Source organism: Paramisgurnus dabryanus, chromosome 2, assembly GCF_030506205.2.
Source record: "Paramisgurnus dabryanus chromosome 2, PD_genome_1.1, whole genome shotgun sequence".
Lineage (NCBI taxonomy): Eukaryota > Metazoa > Chordata > Actinopteri > Cypriniformes > Cobitidae > Paramisgurnus > Paramisgurnus dabryanus.
The window spans coordinates 49,521,461-49,534,110 of record NC_133338.1 but is presented as its reverse complement, the minus strand read 5'-3'; the positions used below and the strand labels follow the sequence as shown (position 1 = coordinate 49,534,110).

The 12,650-nt window shown below is 38.7% G+C and overlaps 1 protein-coding gene across 1 annotated transcript in view; it reads right to left on the bottom strand.

Moving 5' to 3' along the window:
- Window positions 1-12,650, bottom strand: part of galnt18b (UDP-N-acetyl-alpha-D-galactosamine:polypeptide N-acetylgalactosaminyltransferase 18b) — a 136,386-nt gene that overhangs the window by 70,927 nt on the left and 52,809 nt on the right. The window contains exon 2 of the mRNA XM_065261567.1: window positions 2,355-2,550. Within this exon, the coding sequence (XP_065117639.1) occupies window positions 2,355-2,550 (196 nt within the window). The remainder of the gene's footprint in view (window positions 1-2,354; window positions 2,551-12,650) is intronic.

The window sequence follows — 12,650 nt, the reverse complement described above, 5'->3', positions numbered from 1 at the left end:
TATCCAACGAAGAAGACGACGGAGGGGAGTTGTTTTATTAAAAAGTGTCAGAAAGTGGTAACGCGGCTCTATTTAAATGCAAATACATATATTAAACAGCTGTCCCTTGTGTTTTAATTTGTGCTTGTTGGCGAGTTGTATGTCCAAATTCATAGTATTCGAAAAGCAGTAGGCAAAAAGTACCCGCGTGACCTACTACTTCCGACAAGTGGCAAGATCCCAAAGTATTAATTCGATAGCACTTTGCTGTCCCGTCACCCCCAGGAGAGAAGATATCCAACGAAGAAGACGACGGAGGGGAGTTGTTTTATTAAAAAGTGTCAGAAAGTGGTAACGCGGCTCTATTTAAATGCAAATACATATATTAAACAGTTGTCCCTTGTGTTTAAATTTGCGCTTGTTCGCGAGTAGTATGTCCGAATTCATAGTATTCGAAAAGCAGTACGCAAAAAGTACCCGCGTGACCTACTACTTCCGACAAGTGGCAAGATCCCAAAGTATTAATTCGATAGACACTTTGCTATCCCGTCACCCCCAGGAGAGAAGATATCCAACGAAGAAGAGGACGGAGGGGAGTTGTTTTATTAAAAAATGTCCGAAAGCGGTAACGCAGCTCTATTTAAATGCAAATACATATATTAAACAGCTTGTGTTTAAATTCGTGCTTGTTTAATGTCATTCCACTTAACAACTAACTTCTTGTTATGACACGTGATGAGTCAACATGGCGGATGTAGTACGTCCTAATTCATTTATACTAGAAAGTACCTACTGTTTTAACGATGGATGAGTAGCTACTTCGTCTAATTCAGTACCTGGTCTACAGTATGCGATTTCTGACGCAGCTCTGGTCTACGGTACATACAGGGTTCCCACACCTTAGTTAACTTCAAATTCAAGGACCTTTGAAGGACTTTCCAGGTCCAATAACCCTAAAATAATTCAAGGACTAAATGTGGGGATCGACACATTTCAAGTGAGAGCAAGGTTACATCGTGTTACCTTTTAAGATACATTGTTACAGTTCCCTTTTGAGGGAACTTGCGCTGCATCACTGCGGTGACACTTTTGACGCGGGAGCCAGGAAGTATAACGCTATCTGAAATATTGCCAAAGACGACTTTACAGGGACGCAGGAAGTATGGCAAAGGAGACACAGCGTTTCATTCCCTTCTCAGGAAACAACAGTTACATACGTAACCTGAGACGTTTTCATGTGTCAAACACAACTATGCAAAGAAGCATTTTTGTATGAGTCAACATTCGCATATAAAACCATTTAAAGCGAACAGTTTAGCACGTGTGCTTGAAAAGTCTAGAATTTTACGATATTATCCTACACTACACAGGGAACAATATGGACACACAAAAAACCAGCAATGCTAACTACAGTGCAGATATTGCAATTCCTCCCTAATTGTCTGTTTACTGTAAAATGCGTGTGCTAATTAGTCAGACATTTTTCCTGATTTAAGCACACTAAAAAATGTATTCCATGATTTGTAATTGGATTTATTAAAATGCAATCTTTACCTACAGGTATGGAAATGCATCTTTCTCCGTTCATGCACACAGGAGCTGCCCTTACATGACTGGAAATAGCTGCCTTGGGGCATTTACAAATGTGATCGTCAAGTGAACTGACTTGCTTTAAAAGGGATTTGGGGGAATTAGAAAAACAGGAATTTTTTGGCGAACACCCTTCACGGTGTTGCCAGACTGGAGTTTATAACAAGCAGGTTTTCAAAGCTTTCAGGCCAGGTACTCGATCTGAATTTGGCTCCACTGAGAGAAAAGAACAGATGTGATCGAATGTGAAGGAGTTCTTTATGTTGCTGCCAGCCAGACACATCCAGTAATTGCAGGCTATGTAGTAATGATGTTTTTCACACACACCTCTTTCAGAGCTTGTCAAAATAGAGCTGGTTTATGTAAACTGTATGTTGTCATAAGTTCAATCAATAGAGGACTGCAAAACATAGAAACGCTAGAAAAAATACTGTACAGGAATTTTCAACGTACAATTGCAAAATTTTCTATTTACAAAACTGATACTGTAAGCACGTCTTCTAATAAAAACTTCTTAAAATCATAGGAAACATTTAATTGAAGTGACTCTTGAACAGTACACTTTAAAATAAAAAGGATATAAACGGGTTCTTCGCAGCAGTATAGAGGAACCACTTTTGGTTCTCCAAAGAACATTTAAAGAACCATTACCTTTCTACAGTCTTACTATAGTAACTTTTTAGATATGGTAATGCCTTTGTACACTTGAACCTGGCACCAATGGTACAAGTTAATGTTGAACCATCGCTGTTGTGCCTCTTGATTATTAGATCACGAAAACTTACCCATCAGGTCTGTAGTCTGGGATGGGTCTGTCCATAGAGAGGCGATCGCTGAGGTAACCGTTGTAACCGTAATACTGAAACATCTTCAGTGCCACCCTGCGGCTCTCTGGCCCCAGATCCTGGCCCCAGTGACTGAACAAGGACGAGTCCGAAAAAGATCGATCTTCTTGATTGTCATCTCCTTTCAGCGGGGATTCTGTAAGGTTCAAACAAACAGGCCGTTGTCATTCTCCTGGCAAATGTCAGTGAAGTTGTCACAAGACCTACATCTAGTTAATCCCATAACACGCTGTTTCTGCTCATCAAATTTTAATTCTGAGTAAGTAGAGTAGTATTACATCATTCATATCTCCAAAGAGTCTTATTTATCAGATTTATAAAAGACAGATCAGCTCTAGCAACTGTTTCTGAAAAAAAAACAGACCCCCTCGAGGCATAACGCAGGAGGATCGAGTCACGAGCAAGCAACACACACAAAACACGATCCCACTATCTCTGGATAACTTATGATTTACTTCATGTATGTGTTTATTACATTATCAGCTTGCAATCATTCAAGGGAAGATGAAGGACAACGACCCAAAACACAGAAGCAAGTCCACAACAGAATGGCTTCAGAAAAACAAAATCTACCTTTTGGAGCGGCCAAGTCAAAGCCCAGACCTCAACCTTAAATGGAGATGCTATGGATTGACTTGAAGAGGGCCATACACATGAGACGCCCAAAGAATATGACAGAGCTAAAGCAGTTCTACCAGGAAGAATGGGGAAAAATTCTTTAACGATGTGCAGGTCTGATCCACAGCTACAGGAAGCACCTGGTTTAGGTTAATGCTGCCGAGGGGGGGGGTCAACCAGTTATTAAAGGTGACATAGAATGATTGAACAGGGTATTAATCCTTGTTCTGTGACGTGACATGAAGACAAAATGTTTTTGTTTGGGTCTGTAATGCCTTAGAAGCTTCCTAAAACCCTCTCTCAGATAGCTCTATTAGGGTGGGGGATTTTAAACAAGTGGTTTTGCACCTATTTGGCTCCCCCTACTGGCTTAACTTGCAATCTCATTACTGATTGGCTGACTTTGCTGCCACTCAAAAAATGTTGCCAATTAAAATGGTTTTTCATTCTCTGTCCCCTTTAATTCTTAGGGTTCACTTACTTTTCCACTGCCTTTTTGAATATTGAATATGAGTGTGTTCAATAAAGACATGAAAGTTCAAAATTTTTGTGTTTTTAGACACATTATGTTTGTCAATACCCTTGACTTAGATGAAGATCATTTCACATATTAAGACAAATGTATTTAGAAAAACATGAAATTCCAAAAGGTTCACATACTTTTTCTTGCCACTGTATTTGTACCTAAATGGTACATGTTAGGACCCTGCGTATGTGACAACTTGGAACCATTTTTAGAACCCTTTTTCAGAGTATTATGCAAAACTAAGCTTAATGTTCCTGAAGCTCAAATTAGTAAAGAAGTGAATTAGCAGATCAAACGTTGTGGGTTCCACACACAAGCTTATCAAACATACAGTATAGCTTAAATACAACATAAGTCGCTTTACACTGTAGATAATAGTCTCTAAATATGTAAGAATATACATAAATGTACCATAACATTCGGGTTGAATAAGCCATTCAATATTTGAACCTAAACCTCACTAGGGCTATTTTTCAGTAACTATAAAGGTTTTAAGTCAGCAGATACACAACAGAAGCTAGCAGTGACCGGCTTAAATATAAGACGTTATGATGACCGAGCACCGATAATTGGCAGAGCTTGTGTTTTATTCAGAGCATCGCTACTGCTCCGACTTACAGAACAAAAGACTAAGGGGAAAAAATATTTTTTAGCTTTGAAGAAGCCTGAGTATGATTGTTTACTTATGGCAACAATATCCGTACATGAAACTCTCATTCTGTATGAAGCCCTCTGTCTCTGTTTGCACTAACAATGTCACTTTGATGAACCTTTCTGCTTGACTGTCTGTTGTGACCTTTCCATAACTTACAGCCACCACACACACACACACACCCCAGCTGGTAGATATCAAATAGATATCATAGCTTCACTGTTATTTTGCCGTAAAGATTACCGGGACCAATGTGCTTCATTAACAGTAAAGAAAGTAAACCGAATGAAAGATTAATGAAGTATTTAATTAAACATTACAGAAACTCAAATCTGTGAAGGAAATCATTATGGCTGTAGTCAGTCAGCACTGCACAAGATAAAACATGAGCAGATCTTTTCAAGCATTGAAATACTTCTAAATCCAGTGTTAATGGCTTTAATGCATGCTGATAACGTCAACGCAACTGAAAATGTAACACTGGCAGCCAAAAGCATACTTAAGCACTATCCAAAGCAATTTACAGTGCTTTTAATCTATACATTTTATCAGTATGTGTGTTTACTGGGTATCGAATCCAAAATCTTTTGCACTGCTAATCTTCTACCAGTTGAGCTTTAGGAAAACCACAGTTGATGACATACTGTACAATCAGGGTCGTTTCTGGCCATTGTAACGCCCTAGGCGAAACCCCTATTGGTGCCCCCTCCCTCAAACAAATTCATATAATTTTAAAAATAAAATTTTACATGCATATACCACAAATTAGGTTAAAATTATGTGATTATTTAAGGCTGAAATCATATTAAATTTTGCACACTATTGGAACGACAAATTTTTAACTTTAAGGCTTAAAGTATTCAATTATTACTGTACTATAGTTATACATGGACATTTATCTTTACCCTTCTTAAAGGAACACAATTTCATATTTTGGAAAAAACTGTAACTCTGCTCTTGTGCACATCACATTTACAATTCTAAAGTAAACATCAGAATCCAAGTAATATATCTAGCATGGTAAGACACATGGCTTTTGTTTTTGTAATAACCGTGATTTTAACAGATTAATTGCCGTCTGCATTACCATAGTTTTACTTCAAACCAAATACTATTGTTATTATGGTGAGAACATAGTAAATGTGTGGTTACTTAATACAAACTATGTTTACTATAGAAAATAAATGCTTTATTTTCTTAAGGGCATCACAAGTGCATTGCTGCATGCCTAAAAACAGCCCTGGGTACAGTAATAGCATTTAGTTATGCACCAAATATTCGGCCATTTATTCATTTGGCAAATAGAGCAATGAAAAACATCGTAATGTTTTTATGTGGAGCGACTGTCTGTGTGTGCACGCGCGTTTAAGTGCACTCAGCAGTGCATACACGGAGAGACGCGTTTTAAAAAGCAAGCGAACATAAAATCTTGTGCTGTGATTTTTCTCTCTCTCTCTCTCTTTCTCTGCACTAAATGGCAATGCTGTGATTGGAAAGTGCAGATTAAGGGGCGGTATTATTATAATAAGAGCTCCTTATGACATCATAAGGAGAGCCAAATTTCAACTACCAATTTTTTCATGTGCTTGTAGAGAATGGTTTACCAAAACTAAGTTACTGGGTTGATCTTTTTCACATTTTCTAGGTTAATAGAAGCACTAGGGACCCAATTTTAGAACTTAAAGGAATAGTCTATCCATTTTCCATATTAAACTATGTTATTACCTTAACTAAAAAGAGTTGATACATACCTCTATCATCTTAGTGTGTGCACGTAAGCGCTGGGGCGCGCTGCGACACTTCGATAGCATTTAGCTTAGCCCCATTCATTCAATGGTACCAAACAAATATAAAATTAGAAGTGACCAAACACATCAACGTTTTTCCTATTTAAGACGAGTAGTTATACGAGCAAGTATGGTGGCACAAAATAAAACGTAGCGCTTTTCTAAGCGGATTTAAAAGAGGAACTATATTGTATGGCGTAATAGCACTTTTGGGAGTACTTCGACTCGCATGAAAAATCCGCTCCCCTTCTCCCTCTCATAATGGGAGAGGGAGGGTGTTACTGCGCCGAGTCGAAGTACTCACAAAAGTGCTATTCCGCCATAAAATATAGTTCCTCTTTTAAATCCGCTTAGAAAAGCGCTACGTTTTATTTTGTACCACCAAACTTGCTCGTATAACTACTCGTCTTAAATAGGAAAAACGTTGATGTGTTTGGTCACTTCTAGGGCTGTCACTTTTGAGAAAAATCAAATTCGAACGGATTTCGAATATCATGCAATGTATCCGAATATATTCGAATATCTAGGCTCCGCCCCCCCATGCGCATCAAAAACCCACCGTAATGGAGATTCAATCACAAAATTATTAACAGTGACAGTCATAAACAGGGTTGTCTGGATTACTTTTTTACTTAATGTTTGAAACTGCAGGTTATCAACTTATGAATAACAAACTTATATATGAAAAAACGATTCAGAACAGTTACAGACAATAACGTGACAACTTAAATAGCAGCAGGAGTATATAGGCAGACGCAAACGGAATTCGCGCCCGCAGAATTCGGCAGAAAACTCCGCGGAATTCCGCGGATTTAATGCCCGTCATTGACAAGCACACATATCCCGCTCTTGAGCGTGTTTGTGACCAGAACTGTCATTGACAACAAGCACACATACAAAGCATATCACAAAGCGCGTTTGTGAGCCGTCATTCACAAGTACATTAACCCTGCGCGTGCTGTTTGCTTGCCCGTTTTCAATGATAGAGAGCACAAACCCTTTGATACTTGAGATGAAATTAAACTTACCACTTTAAGCAGATCTCATTTGTCGTCAATGTGACGCGCAACAGTCAGCACATGATCATTTCAAATCCGTTTACAAGACAAATGCTGTTGTTGTTTAATATAAAGTTTACATTGCGTTGTAAAAATTATGAAATTATCTTCATACATGCTAATTTCATAATGCGAACGTATCAACACAAGCTTTTTATTCTGCTATAATATTTAACACTATAAACAATATGTCATTTTATATACAAACTATAATTCTATCTTGACATGCACATTAGGTTCATTTTGGTCCCATTTGATTCCCTCTCTTGCGCACAGTTGCCGTCGTCGGTCTCACTCTCAGCCTCCTTCCTTTTACGAGGTGTTACAGTAAAAAAATGCGCTACACATGGCATTTAAAAAACCGGATGGTTTATTTATAGTTCGAATACGGATATTTCACGTCATGTTCGAATGCATATTCGAATATCGAATAAAAAGTGACAGCCCTAGTCACTTCTAATTTTATCTCTGTTTGGTACCATTGAATGAATGGGGCTAAGCTAAATGCTATTGAAGTGTCGGAGCACGCCCCAGCGCTTACGTGCACGCACTAAGATGATAGAGGTATGTATCAACTCTTTTTAGTTCAGGTAATAACATAGTTTAATATGGAAAATGGATAGACTATTCCTTTAAAGATGGAAAAAGTCAGATTTTCATGCCATGGCCCTTTAAATTCAATATCCCACACCCTCAATACAACTCAATACCAAGTCCATATCTCAAATAATAGCCTCACAAATGCCAGAAAATCTCCTAAACAACAGCCTTGTTTCAGAGCAGTGCACTTGATATCTCGCGTAACAGCGGCTAAGGGAAGCGATCACCAGATGACAGATAGGAAGTGCTATTGTTGTGAGCCACAGTATACTGCAGCACTGCTGTCGAATCCCCAGTCAGAAAACTGATACTGACGGGGTCAGTCTGGATCACTGACTGAATCAAATAGCGCTCTGTTGGAGACCGGCTACCTGGAGAACATGCACCTGAACAGCCGCGCTGAATAAACATTGAACTCCTGCTGCTAACACAATGAGTCCTCAGGTCTGGATGGCAACGTTCTTTAAACATTGATGCAGGAATGTTTTATTGAACCCAACACGCAACATCTAGACGGCTGAGATGAAATATCGATATAAAGAATAGTGTTTTCTTGCCAGTAGACAATGAATTTAGAAATGTTTTCACCTTTGTGCGAAACATACTCTCAAGTAATATTTTGCACACACAAACACATGGTAACACATGTATTAGTTTACATTAGTAAATGCACATGAACAAACAATGAACAAAATAGTTTTCGGCATGTATTAATTCTCCGAGCACATATCGTGATAGCTAGGTTGGAAATAACCCAGCACTTTTTAGACTATAAAAATGTATGGATGAAATGCGCTGTACATCACTGTGGTAAAAATGTAAGGCAGTATGCAGTAAATCAAATAATTTATTTTACAAACAAAATAACAAATAACTGGCCTTGTTAAAAGAATAATAATAATATCCATTAAAAACCAATGCAGTATTAGCACAATGCTTTATTAAAGCGCTATCACCTGCATTATATATATGCCTACTTCATCTGACAGCATTCAAGTGAAGGGTCATCAAGTGTCTTCTTCATGGAAATAAAATTATTTTATTTCAAGTCACAGCACACTTTTGCATTTTTGCATGCACACGAATGCATTTTAATTGTGACACGATCTGAAATGCCCTTACGGTGCTAAAAGGGTCACTGATGTGATAGTATGTTTGTGTATTAATTAAACCCCTCCCCGAGGAGAGAAAGCAAACATGCTGCTTCAGTCAGTGTGAGCTTTTGTAGACTTTGTAACCTAGGCAACATGTAGTCTCTCAGTCTGTTCAGCATGCCGTCCCGAAGGCTCTTTGTTGATAGAGGAATCGAGTCAGAAAGCATGCAGGACAGCTATCAGAACCGTTCAGCTCAACAAAGGAGACGTGGGGCTACAAGTAATTGAGGTCTTTACATAGACGTGTACTGCAGAAAGAGCAGAATTTCATAGGCAGTCTGAGAGCGACCCCGCATCAATGTGTGCCGAGTATAAAGCGATACACACGTATTAGTGTTGTAGTTCTCGAGACCGGTCTCGGTCTCAAGGCCGGTCTCAAGACCACTTTTTAAGGGTTTTGGTCTCGTCTTGGAAGCGACCGCATTTTTACTCGGTCTCGTCTCGGTCTCAGACAAAGAGGACTTGGAATTTTATTTCAAGACTGGTCAAGACCACAACTGATGGTACACTGCAAAAAATTATTTCAAGAAAAAATTCTTAGTATTTTTGTCTTGTTTTCAGTAAAAATATCTAAAAATTCTTAAATTAAGATGCTTTTTCCTGATGAACAAAACGACCCAAGAAAATAAGTTTAGTTTTTAGAGCAAAAATATAAAATTATTTTGTAATGAATTATTATTATTATTATTATTATTATTATTTATTATAATAGTGTAATGTGTATCATAAATACAATTGTTCCTGGCCGTAATTAAAATCATATCCCAATGCATGTCATAATAGCAAAATGATACCCCAAAATAAAATGCAATACCCTAATATATGAAGTCTTACCTAAAGGCACTAATTTAGTAAACACATCTGTTGGTCGTATTTTGGGGAATGGACAAACGACCAGAACAATCGTATGGGTTGCAGGATAGGTTGATATTTTTTCACTTATCATCTGCACTAAAAGTGATCCCAGTGGTAATTTCCTCTTTATTGTTATAGCTGGAATCCACTGTTATTTTTATGGTCTCTGTCTTTGTTCTCCTGTATAGCTCAGTGGTAGAGCATTGTATATTAGTAGCATAAAAGGTCATAGGTTTATACACATGTAGATAAAAAAAGAATACTTTGTAATTGTAAGCCACTTTGGATAAAAGCACCTAGCAACTGCATAAATGTAAATGTAAAGGTGCAGTCCTTACAATAGATGGGTCAAAACACACTCTTTCCCTATTTCCCTCCTTACCTCCCTCTCTCCCTCCTCTATGTTTTTATGACAGTTAATTTCTGTTTCATCTACTTTTTATATTGTTAAAAGGATCCAGACAAAGAGGTAAAATTATATTACCAAAATATCACAGGGAGGGAAAATAGCAACACAGAGAAATGGGAGTAAGGCATATGAAGGCGCAGCCTGAAACAAGCTACATTGAGAGCTTAAATCATGCAGGCTTTATAATCCACCTGCAGAGAACAGGTGCTGAAAATTATTGCATCAGTCTGATTGGTGCAGGAAAAGGGGGCGTTGCCAGAGTAACATAACTACATAGTGTTCATGATGTTACGTAGGTTTGGGAAGAGCATTTTTGATGCCAATTGTTGCTGGGTCTGCCATAGTCTCGCGTAGCCAAACCTTCAATACTGAAGGTCTGGTGTTTTTCAATGCTTTTTCTGGACAAAGCTCACTCACGAGCTGTTTGACTGACATGTCAAACAACCAATCACAGTTTGTTTTGTCTAGCGTCATGTTTCGGACTCCCCACAATAACGAGTCGGCTGGCAACAAGTCAGTTATTAAAATAACCAGCCAACCGAATAGCATCTAAATAAACAACATTTCTCGCCATTGAACAACATTTTGCACTTCATCAACAGCCACACCAATGAGACGCTCCCATTAAACGTCTGTTTGAAGCATATCTCTTCACTTTTTAACAACTAAAAGCAATTCAGGAGAATTACACTTTTTGACTCCACTAACCTCAAGCAAAACTCTTGGACGTCTTTTAGAGAGTCTATGCCACGAACTTTGCATATTTTTGAGAATCCAATGTGTAGCTGATCATGATATTTATCAACGTGAACACGACTGATTCTCTTCCTCAATGGAACGTCAGAGCTTTGTTTTCCAGGGACCGAAACTAATCGCGACACTCGCGTCTCCTGGAAATCTGGTTTATTGCAACAAATCAAAGACAACTCTGACATTCCCACAGGGTTTCCAGGAAAGTGTACGATAACATCAGACGTTTAGCCAACAATCTGTGGGCGTGACGTCTGAGGCTGAGACTAGGTCTGCCATTGCCATCTTGGTGCGTTTCACTGTGCATTACTCGTCTCGCAGATAACCGAAAATGGTCAAAAAGGCGGGACGTGGGTAGAGCTGAGGTGCTTGGTTGCTGAAACCAAGCCTGCCACCCGCCGAGGGCAGTTCCCTTGTCACTCAAGTGGCCACGCCCTTAATTATGGAGAACTTTAACTAAGCGTTCACACCAGACGCAAAAACGCGATATTTGCGCGTAGCTGGACGCTTGAACATTTTGAGTTTACTCGATTCAATTCTAGTCATTCGAGACATTCAAGCGACATTTGGATCATGGGAGGGGCTTATATAGCTCAAATTGGATAAACTAACCAGATCGTTCGACCTTCTTACTTACTTTCTTCTAAAAAAAATCATTTAAATTCCTGTAAAAGTACGAAGATGTCTTGTGTAGCGATGATGATTGTCCTCCATTGTTCATTCTGCCGCTGCTCACTTCCTGTAATCACGTCACTGCTAGAGCAAGCTCCTGATTGGTTAAGGCGACGCAAATATCCGCCAACGTTAGATTTTTCAACCCTCAAATTGCCATTTGCGCTTACCGCGCCGCAGGATGCCTATTCGCATCTTTGCATTGACTTAACATGTTAATCACTCGCGCTTACCGCCTCTTTCGCATCTGGTGTGAACGCACCATTAGGTTTAATAAAATTTATACGGGTGAGTTACAAAAAATCACCCATTTTAACATGTTCTAGCAAACAGTCGATTAATTGTAGTGTAAGTCTTGGGTTATATGTCTGAAATCAACCCTTTACCCTTACTACTGCTATTAAGACTGATCTAGAGTCAGGTGAGAATGTCACTATCAAACTAAATCTGAATCAAGGTTTATTTTTACAATATCAAGAGAAACAATAAAAATACAATGCATGACTTTCATTCAAAATATGTAAGCCTAAACCAAAATATAAGTACATAAACACAATCAAACATTTAAGATTTTTCAAATACTAAGTTATCCAAGCAATGCATTCATTTCATAGCGCTGTACAATTTTCTGCACATGTTTTTGAATTAAAGTCAAATTTCCAGTAAGTCCTTGAGATATTAGAGAGCTACTTCTGAGCAAAACCACAGCTGCGTCCCAATTCGAAGGCTGGATCCTTCGAAGACTTTAAGGACGTACGCAGCCTCCGAAGTCCATGCAGTGAACTGAAATGAGACTGTCTAGCGTACATAGGATCCATGGTTGCGTCACATGCAGTTCCCTCTCAATGCGCATGTCAGCAGGTCACAGCAGAGACATTTCTGCCTTAATAAATATGAAACTCATTTATTTTAAAATATATATGACACGTTTATGCAGATTACACTAAACAACCCTACTGTAGATCAAATGAACCAACCAGTCTTCGAATTGTTATACAGTTCAATTGTCTCCATGTTGAATCGATGTTATTCAAAGCTGTATTTTTAAATCCTGCCATGCACACTTACATGAACAGAGCCCGGCCCTTCCTGTAGAGGGTGTGCTGGGCAGACACGAGCATTGAAAGAGACCCAAAGGAAGCCAATGAATTGTGA